This window comes from Lagopus leucura, unplaced genomic scaffold (assembly GCF_019238085.1).
Source record: "Lagopus leucura isolate 7727_CA_CO unplaced genomic scaffold, USGS_WTPT01 Super-Scaffold_100017, whole genome shotgun sequence".
NCBI lineage: Eukaryota > Metazoa > Chordata > Aves > Galliformes > Phasianidae > Lagopus > Lagopus leucura.
Genome location: NW_024962271.1, coordinates 14,080,869 through 14,101,433, shown reverse-complemented (window position 1 = coordinate 14,101,433; position 20,565 = coordinate 14,080,869). Strand labels below are relative to the sequence as shown.

The 20,565-nt window shown below is 39.0% G+C and overlaps 2 protein-coding genes across 2 annotated transcripts in view; one reads left to right on the top strand and one right to left on the bottom strand.

The window, feature by feature from the left end:
* The window catches only part of LOC122183333 (galanin receptor type 1-like), a 15,553-nt gene extending 6,600 nt beyond the window's left edge, over positions 1-8,953 (bottom strand). The window contains exons 1-2 of the mRNA XM_042877215.1: positions 8,246-8,953; positions 6,587-6,652 (exon numbers count right to left, since the gene is read on the bottom strand). Of these exons, the coding sequence (XP_042733149.1) occupies positions 6,587-6,652; positions 8,246-8,953 (774 nt within the window). The remainder of the gene's footprint in view (positions 1-6,586; positions 6,653-8,245) is intronic.
* Positions 1-20,565, top strand: part of LOC122183332 (dipeptidase 2-like) — a 41,785-nt gene that overhangs the window by 3,762 nt on the left and 17,458 nt on the right. The gene's annotated exons all lie outside the window — the stretch shown is intronic.

Genomic DNA, 20,565 nt, shown 5'->3' with positions numbered 1-20,565 from the left:
GCCTTACTCTTTTGATTATATTGCAATTATAACATCTTGGTTATACACTGACTTTCTGTGAAGTTCAAACACCAGGAAGGTCCCAAAGCACAACTTGAACTACTGAAATCACTATGGCTCAGTGATAAGCACATAATGTTTCAAAACAGATGTTTCAAAAAAGTCTGTATCTGTTTTCAACCAGCTTAAATGTTGGGTAGAAGATTCTGCTTCAGAGAAAACTCATCTGTTACTTGATTATGAAGCAATTCTCGCTGCCCTCTGGTCTTTTATTACTCTCTGGTGTAACTGATCTAAATTGGTCTAAAACTGCACTGAAAATGCTCTTGTTTTTTTTTCTCCATTATTCTGTTCTTTGTTTCTTGCAATCAGAAATGGCAGTTAGCTACCAAGAAGAGGAAGGATTGAAATGAACTTTGATTCATCGAATCCGTCCATCTTGGCTGTTTGCACAGCAAGCTGAGAGGTGAACTCTTCATTTCCCCTAGAAGCTTGATCACTCTGGTCTGACTGCTCCCCTGCACATCTCCGATTCTGTGATTTTGCTACTAATCCCCTCTGATGCTCTTAATACTGGCTCACTTTGTATTCATAAATGCTTATGAGCATTATGATATTCCATTATCTACTAATTGGCAATGAAGCTCTCTATTTCTGCTACTCCAGGTTCTTATTAGCAAGAAAACTTGTAGGATTTTACTTCTGATTAGTATTTTTTTGCTGCTATTGAATTGATCCCAAGATCTTCCATGCTACTTTGATGTACTTAGAGGCGGTTGTGCTTAAACCTCAAACATCATAATCATTAAGACTATACGAAAACCCTCTGGCTGTGTGAACAGTAGTCAAATAAAGGATTCAGCATACAAGAAAGCAATTTTTGACCAGAATACCTTGAAGAATTTATGAATGTTTTACCTCAAACTGTAATTTGACTTTCAAAAAGAGCTGCTCCAAGGAGCGTCCCAAATCAACTCTGTGTATCTGTGCTCACGTAGCTCTGGGAGAGGTGAACTTTATATGTAGGTAAATGTAGGATTATGAGTATACAAGTTGAGAAAGAAAACAATCTTAGCTTCATAAAGGAGGTTGTGCTTTAAATTGACTAGTGTAATTTTGGAGCATGATCTTTGGTTTGTGTGCTTTGTAAACACATTAGCCTTGTTCTCAAACAGTGGTAAGAAGAAAACGTTAGGGGGGAAATGTTAGGAATTACTAGGAAAAGAATATGGAACAAACAAGGATATGTTTTCCCATCTTTTCACCTTCTTATTGTAGCTAAAATAAGAGGGAAGAACTGTACTTATTTTTTAGATCCAGATGTTTCAACTGGTCTGTTAATTGGAGCCTTTGACCACTGTTACCTCTAAAAATTCCACAACTCTTCCTTCCTTATAAGGGTGCTTTCAAAATAGCTGTGAAATTCATAACCCTGATACCCTTTTTAAACCTGAAAAAAAATTCAGGTTGTTCAGTTTGCAACTTGTTTGTTCTTTAAAGATGTACAGGACAAAACCAAGTAAACATTTAGGAACCCTGGTGTGCTTCAGAGGCCAGTAAGGCACCACAGGGCCAGTTCATGATCAGAATAAATCTTGCTTTGCATTCATTTCCATTATTAAAATATCTGATTTGCTGCAAATGTATGTTCAGAGTTCCTAGAGCTGGGCTATTAGGAAACACTTTTTCAGCACTGTTAAGTGGGGAGTTGTTAACTTTCCTTGGAGATAAATTGTAGTTTCACTATGCATAATACACAACAAATAGCAGATCTGAAATACATTTTGTGATTGAGAAGTGCACAGGATTTCTTAGCGCATAGTCCTGCTGGTCTGCCTCAGTAAATGATTATCCAAAACTGCAAAGGGGAAGCCTGTAGCATCTCACTATCTCAGCTGTAAGGTTGGTGAGTATGTTCAGCTAGCAAGAAATTAAATATGGAAGGTGGCATTCATGCATTTTTTGCATGCACAGTCTGGCTTAGTTCAGTATGCAGAATTTCAGCACCAACTAGCAGAAATTACTGGATTTATCCCCTGATCTGTACAAACGGTACATATAAATGGAAAAGCACATCAAATTGAGCTGGTCCAACATTGACATGTAGCTGATAAGCCTACATAAAAAAAATGTGCGAGGTTGGAATACGAATTAAAGGTCAGTTTTGATAATGATGTATGAATTCAGAATGCATCAACCTTTGAGCATTTGAAATTCTTACAGCTTCAAATGTGCATAAATTGAAAAAAAAAACAACTGTAGTAGTTTGAACAATTAGCACATTGTAACTAAGAGCTTACAATTGCAACCCAAGCACAAATGTTTTTAATTCCTTTGTGACAGATGTACCTGGAGCATTTTATATCATCCTTGGATTCTACTAAAGGCAAACTTTTTATTTTCAGCAATTTTTTGAATGCTGACTTTTGGCATGAGGGTAGGAAGGGTGGGCAGACTGTCTGAGCTCTCTTAATCATTCATAAACTGAGCTCACTCAGGCCAAACTTGCTGTAATTTTAAAAGTCATGTATCTAAACATTTCCCACTAGTATGTTGGCCTTAGAAAACAGGGCCTTCCTTTCTGTCCTTCTAGCTCCCACATATCCTCAAATAATGTCAACTTTTAGTACAATACTGTGGCAAATGGGACAGTGGTAGAAAGATAGGAAATAACTGGAGAGAAAGAAAAATGGCTTTGAATGCAGGATACAGAATGAAATCTGCTGGAACTCCAGGTATGTCTTGTAGTGATTTTATCTGGGAGATATGGTACTGCTGAAATGAAGCTTGGCATTTAGAGAAGAGGCTTCATAAGCTAGTTTCCAAAGGAATTTTTTGACAAGGATCCCTTGATGAGAAATTAAATGGCAATGCTGTCCTATTTCAGATGTATATGTCAGAGCTGCTTTTACCTGGGCAGGTAGCTAAAAACCAGTCTTTTTAACTGAGTTTTGTTCTTTTACTCAACTGTCTGACAGTATGCATGAATGCCTGCCTGTGCAGCTCTGCTCTGTCTCTAGGCAGCTGGTGCTTTTCTGCTGGGTGTGTTGGTAGCACACTCTGCGTAGGTCTCAGGGAAAGGCTGAGAGCACTGCTGCAGGGGCGGGCACAGGAAATCATGCTGTGCATCTAAACTGCAGAAGAAGTTGATGGAAGACACAAGGAAACAACTTCTTAGAATAAAAAATTTGTAGTATATTTCATTAAGTTGTTCAGCTGTTAGTTGTTTTTTTAATTGAAGTTACAGTATGATCTTTAAAGGATGAGGTTGATGTACAGTACCAATTATCTGGATTGTATACTATAGTCCATGTGCTCAGATGGAATTAAATACAGTTTTATGTTGCCTTCTTTGTTGCAGCTCTGCAACTAAGAAAGTCAGGAATATACAACTACAACACTGGAATTGTTCACTTGGCCATGTGATCATTATGGTTTTAGAAATTTCCCTAGATTTGCATCTAGCAATCTCTCTCACATGTTCTGTAAATACTGGCCTTATCTTTCACATGTTGATTTGAGATTCAGAGGATGTACCAATGGCAGATCAAATATGCTTCCTTTCTAACCATTCAAGTGGCTTAAATTTGATTTGTCCCTATAATGCTTCCCTACTGCATTCATCAGTTTCTCTATTCAGTGGCTTAAATTGTCTGAATTAGGATGAGGCCTTTTCTGTATATTACCAATGCTACATTATTATTTGGAGTTGGATAGAATAAGAATAGTAAAACTCCAATGAGGTTACCAAATGCTTTAGATCCTGAAACAAGCTGTTTAAAAACAAAAAATCTTACCCAATCATAAGGCTTTTTGTTTGTTTTGAGAGGATCCTATAGTACTATAATAGCAGTGTGTTTTCAGCTAGCCTCTGCAGTGCTGTCCATGAGAAGTCCCTTCCCTGAACTCTATGGCATGCAGTTTATTTCTAAACTATGTTTTATTTGAACTTACTCTATCTTCAGGAGCCCATATAGTGCAAAGAAAGTTTCTGGGGTTCTGAATAGCAAATCCATGGGAGCTCATGGCAGAACAATTTGCTTGTAGTGGTAATGCAGACAACATTTCACTAGAAACTCTTGTTCAACAAGGTTCTATGTCTGCAATTTGATTTTTTTTTTTTTTTTTTTTTTTGAGACCTTTGCTTGCATAAACAGCATAGATGTAGGTAATGAAATATGTATGAATAGCTGTTTACAAAATTCACTGCTCATCTGTTAAAAACAAAAGCAACACAGACAGGCCATACGCTAAAACCCTTCTCTTAGAGGTGGGAGGAGGATATCAGCTCAATTGCCTGTTTTCTTCAATTTGTAGGAGTGAAGTAAGAATGGCCATAGATCCAAACTGAATTCTTTTTTTTTTATGTCAGTATCTGATTTTTTTTCTGTCAGCGTGGTCAAATGCATGCTAAAACAGCAGATAAGAACCAAGTAATTTTATCACCTCATGTTGTAAGATCTTGCTTTTATGTTACACTTGGTTTTGATGGGTCCAAGGTGGTAAGGGTCTCTCCACTGAAATTACACGCATATTTCATAAAGCTAGATGTTTTGTATAGGCTAAATTAACTTTCCAAATGTGGAGCAAGATTCACTTGTCAAAATTCTGAGTAAAATAAACAAAAGATGCTCATTTAATCTCTGATGAAGTTTTTGAATTAAAACTAAGTGCAGCTGCTTGTCCTTAATGGACCAATTAGATACATATGAAAGAAGCTAATTTAACAGAACTAACATGTACATATGAATTTCCTATTAGGCTCTAATGTGAAGTGTTCTTAGGAAGATCTGCTTTAAATGATTGACATTCAGTGTGTTTCAAGGGTACTCTGAAAGCATACATGGGAATGGAGTTAGTCTGCACACTGTGCAAGAAGGATGCCTTATAAAGTTCTAAGAGAAGTAGTTAGAGCAAAAAGTAGTTGCATAAGGGATGCCAAAGATGCTGTTCGGTCTGCAAAAAAAAGCTAGATGAAAAGGAGATTTCTCAGCAGAAAATGCTGTAAGGAGACAAATTTTGGAAGATAGTTTGCATGTGTGTGGTGTGATGTCTGATTTTATTTTATTTTTTTAATCTTTGGATCAACAGTTTAACTAGGTTTAAGTGCCAGAATTAACAATAGCTTCTAGGCATTTCAGAGCTATGACTAGGGAAGTACTTAACAGGAGAGAGAGAAAGCGCTCTATCATTGACACGTTTGAGAAGGCAGTCGAAGGTATATTTTAAGATTAGTCCTCTCAGTTGTGTAATCAGGAAACAAACAGTTGGAGAAATTGTGGAACTGTTTTCCATTTAATGCTACAGGTCAAATGTGGAACCAGTGCAGAACGATGCATTTAAAGACATGAGTGTCATTTAAGAAAAAATATTTTGTAACTTCAGTGCACTGCAGGAAGATGACGCTAGTAATCTTTGACTGTTGGTAGCATTCTTTTCAAATATATGAAATAAGCTTGTATTGGGACATAAATACAAAGGCAAGGAAGGAACAGGAGTGAAATCTAAACCATACAAATTGTTTAGGGATTTGTTCGAGATTTTTTACACCTAAAGCAACTGGGTAAACTTGTGAAGTCATGAAGTTATTCTATGCAAAAGAACTGCATTTTTTATCACTTCATTTCTATTTCTGAAATAAATTCATCAACAGATCTTCACTGCCTTTTGTCATGGTAGCTGCTGGGCTGGCAAATCAAAGCATTTCCCAGTCATCTCCTCTGAGTGTCACATCTAGTTGGTGGCACGCTTACTGATCATTTGGGTTGTATGGTTGCTGTGCTGCAGGCAGAAACTGTGACCTGATTGTCCTACCAGCACCTAGTGATAGTGCCTCCCTACAACTTGCCTTTAACAGGCAGATTACCTACAGTTTTTCTTATCACTGCACACACAATGATTTTAACATTTCTGAGTGAAATAGAGTTTTTCTTTTTCGTGTCCTGTAAATCTCATGTTTCATCACTGCTGTTGGTGAGTTTTGTTATCTGAACACTGTTATTAATTATGGCTTATCCACTCAAAGATCCTTAGTGAGAAAATTCCATCTTTAGTATTTTCCTTGGTAAATTCTTGCAAATCTGCGTATTTCATACAGCTTGAATGAAATAACCCTGATGTTTGCCTCACAAAGGGATCAAAGTGCCAACCGAGGTCTAAATCCACCAAATAATAGTTGCAAACATTAAAGAACTGCAATGCAAACAGCTGCAAAACTGAGGTACTTCATTTTCAGGGTCCTTTCCTTTTAACTTACTGAAGTGTACTCTAATACCTAGATCTTCTTATATATGAGTATCTTTCTGCTGTCAGTGTAAAAATACTGTATTTGTAGGACTTCTGTTATAGCACAAAAAATCAAAAGACAGTCAAGCAGGCATGTATGTGGAGATCAATAGAGCAATTCGATAATGGCCTCATTTTGTGCTGTCTATAAAGATACAACAACTGACAACATGAATCTGAACTTCAGCTGAAAGACATGGATGACATTTGTAACTGAATGGAACTTGAAAAGGATACTAGTCGTTTAAAAAACATGACATGTCAATTACATTAGTGTACAAATTAAATCAAAGATATTTACCTTCTTCTTTGATCTTTCTGACTTCTTAGAAATATTCTTTACTTTTGTGTGGAGATGATACAAAACCTTGAAAGAAGGAACAATAAATTGAACAGCAAATTGAATTATATTAGTATTTGAACTTCATACACAAGTACTAAAAGTTAAAAGAATTGCTCTAGAGTAACTTCAAAGTTGAATATGATGCTTTCTGACTTTTAATTTTAAGCACTCTCCAATTTTCTTCTCAAAGCTTGTTTCTTGAAGGTGAAAAAGCTAAGCTTTCAGAAGATGTAGCTTTATGTAAGAGCTCAACTGGCTGTGTGCTGAAATTGACAGGAATCTTGACGTGGATTTGAAATTTTAGACTGTACTTAAATCATCTACATTTACTCCCTAGGCTGTTTACATATAAAGGCAGAGACCTGGCTGCCAGCACTTATGACTGCCTTGGCACTCCTGAGTGCAACACTGACAAATGGAGCAGTTGCATGGGTTCCTCTTTTGGAGAGGGTCATAAGAAATGTTAGAGCACTGTCAGGAAAATCTCAGTTAATGACATTTAAATCAATCTTTATGCCCCTGGTTATAGCACAACTGTGACCTGACAGCATTTATACTTCAGCTTTTGGAGGTAAAAGATTGAATTTTCTAAAGCAGTTAATGGACAAAATAAAGCCTCTGTCAAATGCACCTTACTTTTCATTTGCTGCTGTGCTCACCAAGGGCAGTGAGGGGAAAAAAACAGCTGGAGTACGGTGACAGAATATATAAACTAGTGGCTTTTTCTTGTTGTGACAGGCAGGGCCTGAGAGGCAGATAGCTTAAATCTAAGAGCCTTCCCTTTTTCATGGCACTGATGATATTAAAATAAAGTAGCATTGAAAGTATCGTAACTTTTGATTAAACAGACATGTACTAAAATTCCAAGACTTTTTTTTTTTTCAGGAGAGCTGACCTGCAACTGACTAGAGATAAGGAAGTCCACTTCCTGGCAGTCACAAGCTGCTGCACAATAAGAGATTAATTAAAAAGTCACAGAAAAATTATTCTGGAAGTCTAGCACAACTCATAGGTTTACCATCTGTCTCAGACATTCTAAAGATCAATCAGGGGAGATAAAAAATCAGTAACAATCTACAAGAAGTAAGAAAGAGATGCCTTGCTGAATAAGACTTGAATCCTAAAATGTTTTTTCAAGTCTTTGCAAGACACAAAGTCAGGACTTCGTGTTCAGTAAAATAAAGAAACGGCAGAAATGATTTTCTCTGACACTTTTTCTGTAACTTTCTGCATGGTTGCTTCCTCTATAATTTTCTTTTCTTCCTAGGAGTAATCAATTTTTATTAAGAGAGGACAAACTAAAAACTGCAAAAAACAGCAAAAGTTTTTAACAAATTTGAGTGTCAGCTGAGAGTGAACTTGTAGCAGTTCCTCGCTTTGTACCTGAACAGAAATGTTTTTCAGTCCTCTTTGTGAGCTGGTGATTTCATTCTATTCTACAACACCTCTCGTATCCTCCCAACACCAGAGAAGCATCCTACCCTAGCAAGGAGTACAATTAAATTGGATCTATTTGATTTGTTGGCTGAGTAGTTTGCATGTGTGAATCCAGGCCAGCAAAAGGCTGGAAATGATCCTTTCCTCTTTTCGAATGTTACTCTCATCCCTCTTACCCACCTTGGCATAGCAGCAGGTGATGAGCACCAGAGGCAGGAGGTATCCCACTAGCAGGATCATAACCTTGTACGTCTGCTTGGCTGTTGAGCCCTCTGCCCAATTCTCCCAGCAGAAGGAGCTGTTGGGTGCTTGTTGATGACCGCTCATAAGGGCCTGGTGCTGGGCCACAGGGATGGCAATGAGTAGAGACAGCAACCAGATGACACCCACGCCGAGGGCAGCGTTGCGCTTGCTGCGGATGCTGGACGAACGCTTGGCGTGAACCACAGCAATGTATCTGTCCACAGACATGGCCACCAGAGTAAAGATGCTGACCAGCATTGTTGCCATGGCCAAGTAGTGAACCCACTTGCAAAAGAAGGCACCAAAGATCCATTCTGGCAGGGAGTAGATAGTGGCCTGGAAGGGGACACAGAAGAGTAAAAAGGAGAAGTCTGCAATGCTCAAGTTCAGGATGAAGATGTTGGTGGCACTGCGTGATGGGCGTCTCCCAGGCCGGAGACGACCCAAAACAACAAACACCAGTGTGTTCCCCACCATTCCCAGGAGAAAAATCAAACCAAAAAGCACCGGTACGATCACCACCTCAGGACCTCCCTTGGCTGGCCCTGACCAGCATGGTGGGGCTCCTGTTTGGTTAGTCTCAAGGCTGCACTTGCTGGTGTTGGCCCCAAAGAAAAGCATAAAGTTGTCTTCCTCCTCCTCCATGGATCTAGGCTGCTTGCAGACCAGGGAGCAGTTGCTGCAGCCCTGACTGCTGTGGGGAAGATCTGTGTTTGTTAATGGCAGCCAGAGGCTGAATGCTTGAGTTTTCCAATGCCCTGTGCCTTTGCTTTAGGAAGCAATTTTCTTCAGATGATTCTTCCAGATACTGTATCTTCCAGGAAGTCAGACAAAGGGTTCTGAGGAACTGGTCTCATCTAAGAGGTTTGGTAGCTGCTGATGGAGGAGATCTTGTGACAGAGGATAAGTCTGTGCCAGGAGGGCTGAGGATGAAGCAATGGTAAAGCAGTGGCAGCCTGGGTTCCTCACGCTCCTCCTATTCAGCTTCCCTCCCACACCGCTCCCTGGAGCTGCGCCTGTCGTACCTGCTTTCCAGCTCTGCTTTGAGCTGTGGTAGCAAAAAAAGTGCTGTGCAAGACCTGAGCCTTTCAGAGATTAATCTTTATCAGCTCAGTCTTCATATGATATTAGACGTGAGGGGAAAAAAAGCAAAAACAAGTTTCTATCCAAAGGGATAGATGGAGCAGCAGATGCTAAATGATTCTGTTTGCAGTACTATAAGTAGCAGCATTGGAACTGTCTACATGAAAAGAAAAAAAAGCTATATATATTTTTTTTAATCAACAAAATAGTGTTTGTTATTTGTCTCAGTTTTTAATGTGCACGTTAGAGCATGAAGCAATCTGGATTGTGGTGTTGTCAGCATAAAAACCTGGAGAAGCCTTAGATTCAGCATCTTGCTCCTGCATCTTTTTGGTTCTTTCCAAATCCCTTAGTGCCTCAATATTCGTGATTCTTGTAGATTCATCTGCACTCAGCCCAACAGTACCAAGAGTATTTGCTCTGGAGAAAGAAAGGTTCAGTCTCAGTAGCTGTGAGCAGCTGTAATATTCACTGCTAGTGAAGAGATGGATTTTTTTTGAAAGGTGTTTCATTAAGGATTAATGGCTTAGTTTCTATGTTTTTGATACTTGCATATACAAAAAGTATGCATATTCTAAGAGGCACTAAGCAACTCATTTTTGATAGTCTGTTTCCTTTTATTTCTGAAGATATTCTGTGAACCCTACAGGCAGGAAGGAGGGAACAAAGTTCAGGCAAATATTAGCAGTACTTGCACAGTGATTTATGCTTGCACTGTAGCCCCTTGCATAGAAGCATACACGTTTCTGTTTTCAGTGGTTCCAAGTTTAGGGACTAGATCAAAGTGGAACCTCTTTAGCTCTTATTCATAAGGAGATGAGGGCGGAGGGAGTCCCCTATTTTTTGAAACAAATCACAGAAACTGAGAGCTACTGTGACTTGTCTCTTGTTGAGAGAAGAGGTAGCGTTGCCTTATTTAGCCTGCTCGCATAGTCTTGTTTAAAACATGTTGCAAAGCCAGGCTCTGTATTCCTCCCACACCCGCATGCACCCACGGTTTTGAGGCTGTCTCTAGGGTGAGATGGGAAGCAGACAGTGAGAGATGTTTGAATTGCAATGGAAGATGTATCTACCTTTGCTGCATGCCAGTGAGTGGATCACTATGGCTGAACCAGCCGCCTCCAGACAACGTCCTCTCTCCGCAACCAGTTGTGGTTTCCATCTGCACCTCTCTGGGTCTTCTGCACTCCAGCAGCTCTGCTTGCTGAGGCATAGCAACTCAGACACTGTTAAATATTGCAGTCTCACAAATCTGTTTAGCTGCTAGGATCTGTGCTCTCAGCTCGCAAACAACAGCTTCAACGTACAGGTTTCAGGGACCCCCAAGCCCAGCGTTATGCCGATGATTTGAGTGCCATCTACCGGCATTTCACCTCCTTCACTGCTCGCAAGTCACTCCTGTGCTTCTCTGTGCTCTTCCTCCCTTTCCAGCATTCTCTCCGTCCGGTCGTTCAGTAGCTAACTTTATCTGCTGATTTTGTTTGTTTAGTGCAGTCGTGCCAGAAACTATTATTTAAGAAGAACCCACAGCAATAAGAGTAAATGCATGCTTTTTTTTTTTTTTTCTTATATAGGATTTAAGCAGAATAATAAGCAAGTATAACACAAGTAATTTCTCCTACAAGGGGGTTGAGACAATAGGTGGAGGAATTTGCACATAACCTGCAGAACAAACACAGCTTACAGATCTAAAAGCTTGCACAATGCACTACTCAGAAGATAGGAACAAGAAAGCACAATTCTGCTAACAAAGAGGAAGGGATTTTAGAGTTTGCCAGATTTAAATGCAGAATTTTTCAAAAACCTCCAAAATGCTTATGTATGGGAACTGTTGAGTCACGGCCTGAACCACTGATGGAGCACCTGGGGAAAGGACCCGGTCAGCCCTGGGAGCACAGGTGAAGGCAATTCAGCTGTGTGACAGGAAGGGATGGAGCCTGGCTGCACCTCTCTTAGACCTCACTTAATGGCTGACTGCCACTGGGGAAGGATCTCTTCTTGCAGATCCTTCCTTGGTGAAGCTTCCTCCTGTGAACCTGGAATCTTCTGATATGGGTGAGTCATCTTCTTCCTTTACAGTGCTTTTCTGTTGTGCTGGTCCTTCTGTCATTGCACGTTTGTTGTTGTACTTTTCTTGTTGTACCAATCTGCCCTATTGCTACACCTTGCAAAATGGGTGTTCCTGGCTTTTCTATCCCTCTTTGGAATACAATTCAGATAATTTAAAAAAAGAAAGTAACGAAAACACAAAAAAGCCCCACTCTATGCTGCTCTAGCATTTGTAGAATTCAGTGAGAGATTTGACTGGGTGTATAACCAAGATGTTATAATTGCAATATAATCAAAAGAGTAAGGCAAAGTGTATAACCAAGATGTTATAATTGCAATATAATCAAAAGAGTAAGGCAAAGCAAACAGGGATCACAAAAGAGAATAAGTAGAAGAGCTTACCCTTGGGTTGAGCTCACTAGAAGATATCAAAGAGGAGGATCTCCAGAAGAGATCCTTCCCCTCTGGTAGCCAGCTCTTAAATAGGTCCAGGAGGGGTGGAGCCTGGCTCCACCCCTTCCGGTAGCACAGGTGAATTGCCTTCACCTGTGCTCCTCTGGCTGACTCATGGCTCACCTCAGGTGATCAATCAGAGGTTCAGGCCGTGACTCAGCAGTTGCCATACACTGGGGAAGGAAGTGAAAAGGAGTGTGGACATTTGGGATGGAAAGCATTATTGACCTGCTATGCAAATCAGGTGGAAAAGCTCAGCTTGTTTTCAGTGGTGATCTGATATACTGCAAGTTTGATTTCAGGTGGAGCATGGCTGTTGAGGGAGTATTGCTGGCTGGTCTTACTTGAAATAATTTCCATTTGTTATTTACACGTTTTTCAAAAACCTATCCTGAAACTGTGGTTACTGTGACATTTATAAGTTCCAAAAAAGGCAAAGGCTTCTGATTTGCTCTTCCTGCTATTTCTAAACTACTTCAAGTGGTCTGGTTTTGACCGTGTGATTTTCCCCATCCGTGAGAATTCGCAGCCCAAATGCTGTGGTAGCTAACACATAAGCCATATCTATTAGTCCAGCTAAATGGAAGAAATCAAGAAACTCTAAGTGCTAGAACACAAATAACAAGGAAAGATGTAATGTCTGACTTGCTAGCACCATTCATGTGCTGCGTGGTATTGTAAAATCCTAAGCACTTCTACTTCAAATACAGAAACCATAAAATCAATGTGAACCAAGCAATGTGAAATAGCTCTACAAATTCTGCTGTTCTTTAAAAGATTTGACAGATGTCACCTAGATCAAGACTGAAATGGATTCCAGATACGGAATGAATAAACTTCACATGAGTTGATTTCAGGCTAAATGAGAGCATTGGCCTCACATGAAGAATCACTCACTAAAGAGGTATTAGAGGTCTTGTAGAAGTATGACAACACTGGAGCTCTCTTAACGAATTAGCACTCCCACAGTTAGGAGAACAGAGGGAGAAGTCAGCACTGGGAATGAGGGTAGAGTCAAAAAACAAAACATTAGATGGTAATATTGAAATGGTAACATTTTTAGCCTACGTAGGTACAAACCAATTTGTCCATTTTCTGATTGCTAATGGGTGCTTCAGCTCCTAATTATGCTGAATGCCATGTTGCAAATCACTCTTACTGGCTTCATAATTGTGCTCAGCTTTTTGATACCTCTGCATTAGCTCTCTAATGGTCTTAATTTTTGAGTGAAAGGAGGCCACTCAAGCCTCATACAGAGCAGAAGTCTTACTGTCATGCTCCTCTCTCTTTCTCTGAAGAAAGTGGATTGCATCTCAGACCCAGATTCATTTAAAAGAGAACAAATAGGCATCTAGCCTCAAAGGTCCAGTTCATAGCCTAGAATTTAGCATCTGTCTTCATATACTGTGCTCTTCTGTAAGGTGACTGGGGCCAAAAAGTACATTAGGCTGAGGGATGAGCTATTTAGATGTAGCTCCTAGGAAACAGGCAATGGTGAATCTGAAGAACCTGCGCTTGGACTGTGGCAGTCCAGCAGTCCACTCTTGTGCTCTCAAGCCTGGTTGTACCCTGGTAAGAGAACCTGCAGTGTCTGTTCCTCTTGAAGAATGACCTTAAGACAGGCAGGAGGTCCTGCTGCCTGCTCTGCATACATTAGCCCAGAAAATGAGTCCAGATTCAATTCCTTTCCAACCTGTGTAATCCTTTCATGAAAGAACTGAAACATCCCCTAGATGTGTATCCTACTCAGACTGTGAAAATGCCAAAAACAGTGTGATAGGAAAAGATAGAAACATGAGAACCTCAAAATTGTTACTGTACCGTGTCATAGTGTCTGAAATAAACTGGAACATTTGGGATAATGAAGGGTCATTCTTTCTCACTTTTTAGTCTTGGATAGCTGGACAGGAGTCTGGTCAATAGTTGCCTGGTTGTCATGAGGCTGCATTTGTGCATGAAGGGGAGCCTTCAGTGGACAGAAAGGATTTAGTCATACAGCTAGCTGAAAAGCTACCATGCTGCACATAGGCAAGTGAAGTCTCAGTTGTGATGATGGATCTTGCTCCCTTTTGAGGAGTATCAACTAGACATGAGCATGTTATTGAGCTGTAAAAATCTTTTCTGGTAAAAAGGATTTAGATTTAAAGCAATTGAGAAGATAGCTCTTTCATTTTAATTGATGACAGTTTCCAGCACAGCTGCTGAGCCCTGTGATATTGCAATTGAGACAGTACAATTAAGTCTTACAACAAAGTGAGGCTTATTGATTTTTTTTTTTTTTTGTTAGTTCAGTTTGTATTATTTTTCCCTTTAGTAAGATTTAATAATATGGTTATAGGCTGTTTTTTTGGCTATACATTGTGTTACTTATGTGTTGGCTGAATTTTGAGCTTGTCAAATATATAGTCAAGCAACAATAGCAAATCAAAGCACTTTCTTTGATGTTAATATAGGCTGAACACTGAAATTGTGGCAAACAGAAGGAGAGTGTTCTGTGCTCTCCAATTCCAGCCCCACAAAGAAGAGGAGAGTTGTAACATATTCATAATTAATATAAATAACATTTACCTCAACAACATACTTCTGACCAGAGACTGCTAATTATCCTTTGTTCCTGTAGCTTGTTTCACTTCACTCTCCAAGCTGTCTTCTACTGGCTTTCAGTACTTAGCAAAGACTAAGTAAATACTAAATACTGTGAACAAAACACTGAAAATATTCTGATCTGGCAGATGTTCTTGCTACATTTTATTCTAAAATTTGCAAGAAACAGGTGTGAAGTATCATTTCTTCATCTGATTAGGCTGTTGATTTGTTTCCCAGGTTAAATAATTGTATGTAAAATTCTACCTGATTTTTTTTTTTTCTTATAATTATTAAAATAATGGCTGATTTAATGGAAGGTACTTGGAACTATAAGTAACTTGTTTCGAATTGAAGTCCTTCAGTGCTGTAACTGCACTGATCTCATGATATATTGTCCTTCCCGATGTGTCAATCTTGTGAGTTTCAGGTTTCTCTCATTCATTTTTTTGGGTTGCAGACAGAGCTGAAGCATACGGCCAATTTGCTTTCCTAGAGATTTATGGAACAGCCTCAGTCTAGAAACCAAAATAAACAAACAAAAAAACCCTCTATTTTGTTTTGCCCTGACTTGAGGCTACTGATGAATGGTTTCCTATTCTTCATTTCATGGCTCATCCAGATTATTCACTAGAAATAACTTAGTTGTATTTTATGTAAGTAGTTTATCTGTTTTGCAGGTATATTTGCACATGAATTATACCACGGAGCTCAGTCTTTCTTCCTTGAGGGTAGTAAGGATAGAAAGTATCTCTAAAAACTTCAAAGGAGAGCCGTTAGGACATTCAGGCCACAGAACGAAATAATCTGCGTGCTTACTGCCCAATTTGCTTAGATACAATCGCTGAGTGCAGGCAGTGTATTCCAGAGTAAAGACAAACTGCTGCTTGGATAATGTAAGCTGTGTGAACGTACGTTCCTGTAGTGGGGAGGGGACAATTCCAATGCAAAAGAATATTCTCGGATATATAACAAAAACAAAGGTAGGTATTCAGAAACTCATGGAACAGATTAATAATAATAAAAGCTAACTTTTACATAATTACTACTTTAAGTGGCCAAATTATGTACACACTGATCTGTGGATGTACTTGCTCACATTCAGACAGTTGTCTAAGACTGCGCCTGTAGAATGCTTCAAAAGCTTTGCCTTTCCTCATTCTTGGAGAGCTGTTTTATAATGACTTTTAAAGTCAGTCTCCAAGGTAGAAAATGATGGTGGTAATAAACAGATCATACTCAACCTGATGCAGATCAAGGAAGCAGAAACATTTTTGTCCAATCTTCCTCTGAGCAGCCTGCGATATAGTAACTAAAACAGCTGATAATAATCTTTGCCAAGCTCTTTTATCTCTTGAGGTGCTCTTTAATATTGTGTGCTTAGAAAAAGACTTTTTTTTAAATGCTAGAACATACAATGTGCTAAAGAAAGGAAATTATATATGTGTATATATGTATATATGTGATAAAAAGCTGAAGGGTCTCAATAATGCTTGCATGCTGCATATGCTATGTTAAATACCTTATCTGCTGTTTTTTCTTTCTTTAAAGCTGAACTATTGCATGCTGGGCATATAATGCAGACACTACTTAAAAAAAAAAAAAAATCTTTTACTCCATGTTTTTTGTGACTTCAATGTTTGGTGTTCAAAACTGTATTTTTCATGGAATGGCTTAGAAGGGATGTTAAAGATGGTTTAGTTCCAACCCTCTATGGCAGGCAGGGTTGCCAACCACTAACTTGGGCACTAGATCAATTTTCCCAGGGCCCCATCCAACCTGGCCTTGTGTGCTTTCAAGGATGGGGCATCTACAGCCTCTCTGTACAGCTGTATCAATGTCAAAGATTTCCTCATAATGTCTAATCTAAATCTCCTCTCTTTTAGTTTAAAATCAATCCCACTTGTCCTATCACTTTTTGCCTGTGGAAATAGTTGGTCTCCCTCCTGATTATAAGCTGTCTTTAAGTAGTGTAAGGCACAATAGATCTCCCTGGAGCCTTCTCCAGGCTGAATAAGCCCAGCTCCCTCAGCCCTTCTTTGTAGGAGGGGTGCTCCAGCCCTCTGCCCATCTTTGTGGCCCTTCTCTGAACCCTTCCAGTTTCTCCATAACTTTCTTGTGCTGGGGGCCCCACACCTGGATGCAGTGCTCCAGATGGGGCCTTGTGAGGGCAGAGAAGAGGGGAACAATCACCTCTCTTGCCCTGCTGCCACCCTTCTTTTGATGCTACCCTGGATATAGTTGGCCTTCTCTTGTTCTGCATCAAGTTTTTTTATACAAGTCCTTCTCTGTAGTTGAACTTCATGCTGTTTGTTTTTTTTACTTCAGGTTTTTCACTAGCAAGAAAGGCAGGCAAAGTTTACTCCGATTTGCAGTGAAGGTTTTAAATTCAATGAGCAATATATGCTCACGTTAGGGGAAGTTGAGTAATAATAGTAGTACATCTCAGCTGATTGAATCATTTGTAGTTGGATATTCTGTAAGGTTACAAGGGGGAGTGTTTTTATGTAAGTTCCAGGTTGTGTAAGCATGTAAGCAATCATGTTATTCCCCAGGAGGTTTGAATTACATACATTTGCATTCTTCTCTTTACATTTCAGGAGATCTATGAAACATGGAAAGTAATTTCTCAAAAATCAGTTTTACCTTAAGCTATTTGACATCTTGTAACTACCACAGTGTATGACCCAGTAACACAAAATCTGGTTTTAACAGTTAGCTCTCAGATTATCTATGTTAACTATATCCCTGTGACCTGAACTCTGGGAATGTTTTTTCTGTAACTTCTGGAGAGTGCTAGCAGAAATATATCCAAGCCGAATAGCAAAGTAGGAAGATGAATTGCTCAGCTACCATTGATTTATTGACTGCAGCCTTCAGTAATTCCTCCTTCTTGGTCAAGAATCAGTAACGGTATTTTTCAATTACTTGAGGTTATGATGATGCTTCAAATATCCATGGAAAACTTTTGCTATACTGATGATTTAGATGAGAAATGAAATTAACGCTCCAGTAAAAAAATAAAAATAAAATAAAATAAAATAAAAAAATTAAAAATTAAAAAAAAAAAAATCAGCTTTAGCTAGATACTTGGCAGACAAAGTACCATGGGCTCTACACTTTAGGCAATGGAAACTTAAAAACTGCAACAGTTCATAATTCAGACAGTGACCTTTTTTTAGGGGATACAACGGTTACAGCAGTTACACAGTTGACTATAAGCAGTAGTATGGAGATAATTGGCTCTCTGTAAATTGAAGCATATGATGCCTTTAACTTTGCACTAAGCACTTCAGTAACCTTCTTTGAAACAGTTATCTGGAGTAGATACTGATGATTTCAAGTCTCCTAAGTATGCTCAAAGATGGGAATGATAAGGCAAGTCGGACTGAACACACACTCCTTTGTGTGCTGCTAAATCCTTCACATGACTTTTCCGTGTCTTCCTTGCTGGAGAGATAAATGTGTGGAAGAGTATTTACAATCAGCATTAAGTTACTACTGCCTCACCTAGAATTTACAAGTCAGACTACTTCATTTGAACAGTCAAAAGCAGCATGTCTGTGCTTTGCTTGCAGCCTTTCCTATGCAGCTTAATTTTTGATGAAGCAGGTAGATTTGTTTGACTAAGCTTGCTATTTGTTCATGACCAAGCAAGTGAGTAACAGATTATGATCTTGGCTTTAAAAGAAATCATACTAGAATAAAGTTACAGAAAATCATTGTGCATACACTGTTGGCATATATGTTATAAAACTAGATCAGAATTACCAAACCTTTGAAACAGGATGTTCATTGATACTTCTTACTTTTTTGGTAGAGAATAATAAATGTGTTCTGGCTTGTTGTCTTGACCCCAATGACATGTCTCTTCCTATGTGTTCCCGTGGTTTTGTACACAGCTCTTTCACAAACTAAGCGTGGTCGAAGTGGTGTGGGTGATATCTCTCATTCTATCCTTGCAAGGAAGAAAAGAGGTCTTGATTTGGATTCTCTTATGTGACTATTTGTAAATGCATCCACGATTCTGTGCAAAGTGCAATCACACACCCAGCAGGGTGTGAGGATCTGTTCTTGTGTTGTGAAAGCTAGAACGAGAAATTCACCATGGACAAGAGATTCTTCCTCTGTTAAATGCCGGATTTATTAGTGTTTAGATGAAGGAAAGTGAGAAGCTATTACAATTCCAATGTAGTTTGATTTGAAAAGTAGATTCTTCTGTGAATATCCTCAGATAGCTTCCCATGGTGATAACTTACGCTAAGGTCAGTTCATGAACCTGTTTTTCATGTGTATGTGTTTACTTGTCTTACCTGGTTAGTTGTTAGTTCAGATCGCTTGCTTGATCCATCTCCTAACACTCCTCTTTCTGTAACAAGATACACTGTCAACTAGCCAGCCCTGGAGCATGACAAAGATTCTCCAGTAATTGTCCTGAGTAAGTCCTGGTGTCTTGCTGTGCAAATAACAGTCACTCCTGACCGTACCATTAAATGTTGCTTATTACAAAAAGAGAAATATAAGCGTCCATGCTGCGTTTTAATGTCATCTTAGCAAATAGGTTTCCATGGCAACTTTATCTCACTGCTGCAAGGAAGCTCTTTTTCCAGTAGAACCAAAGAAATTTCCTAATCTACAGCCTTATTAATACTACTGACACTGTTCTCAATTAAAGAAACCTGTTCTTAAGCATCACAGTATGGTGTATAGATTAAAAAGTATCTCAGAAATAGTGAATCTCCAGAGGGCAAATTTTCTAATCCAACAAAGAGGCCCTAATACAAATGTGCTTTGAGGTTTCTTAGGAATACTTTGAATGTATATATACATGTACATGTGTTTTCATTTTTACATAAGCTATGAATGCTTAAGAGCACAGTTATGCTTCACATCAGATTACTTTCGGAGCATCCTACATGTATTTCAGTGAAAGCGCAGTAGGAATCTACTATTTAACAAGTGTTTGTGGTATTCGTAGCTGTACTGGAGTATAATGAGGTACAGCAATCTTTGTTAGACCTTCTGTAGTCCTATTCTAATTTAGTTTACTGCTCTCCTTTGTCCTGCAACTTCTGTGCTTAGCTGAGTGACATGGTAGGTAAGTAGGTCACTCTGAAAGTATTGCCTCCTGTGTCGCTGCTAAAAAAGCACCACCCACAGCCTCGCTATGTTCACATCCACCATTTTGGTCTCCATGAATTTTCAGCAAGTGTTGATATCAGTGGATGTCATTTTCTCTGCATGGAGGAATTTAATTCTACACCTTTGTTTACTACACACTTCCACATCAGACTCCGCTTTGTCAGACTGCCCTCTGCTGCCATCTGTCACGCAGCAACAACGTGTAACACTGTTGGTGGGATTGTTCAGTCCCTACTGCTGTACCACCAACATCCAGCCTTGATGTTGTGGGCCAAGGCAATAAACTAGGAGGTGTTACTTTCAGAGTGACCCACAGATGTTATGGTAGGATCCAAATACTGTTTGTCTTTACTCTCTGTGTTTGCATGTGTGTGTATAAGTACAAAAGGTTTTGTCAAGAATGAAAATGTCAGAGTTAACTCTTGAAACTGGGAAGATGCTTAGAAAAACTTAGGTGCCTCAATTTATTCTGTGTAAGTGAGAGGAAAAAAAAATTGCAAGATTCTTGACATACTGTCATACTCACCAGCATCTTATAGAATAAATGGCTTGGCTTTCTCCCTGGAATTAATATTTGCACAAAAAGTTAATAGAACATAAACAGTGTTGTATTAAACAGTATATTTACCTAGATTCTTCCAATATTCTGAAGTGTGCTGACAAACTTGCAGTTAAAGATGTCTGTACAAGAGAGCTGATCTTGTAATAGTTTTCTGGTAGAACTGCCTGATTCTCAAAAGAGATTTTTTTTTTTCCTGAAAGTTCTTGGCTGGTTCTTACACACACAAAGAGGGTGAGAAGGACGATATATTCAGCTCTAGCTTAAAATTGGGTTTGCTAAGAGCTAAATATAATTTTTCTTGTTAAAGTAACATAATCTACAATTAATACTTCATACAACTTCAATTATGTTTATGCAGAAATGTATTTGTTATAGTATATTTTGT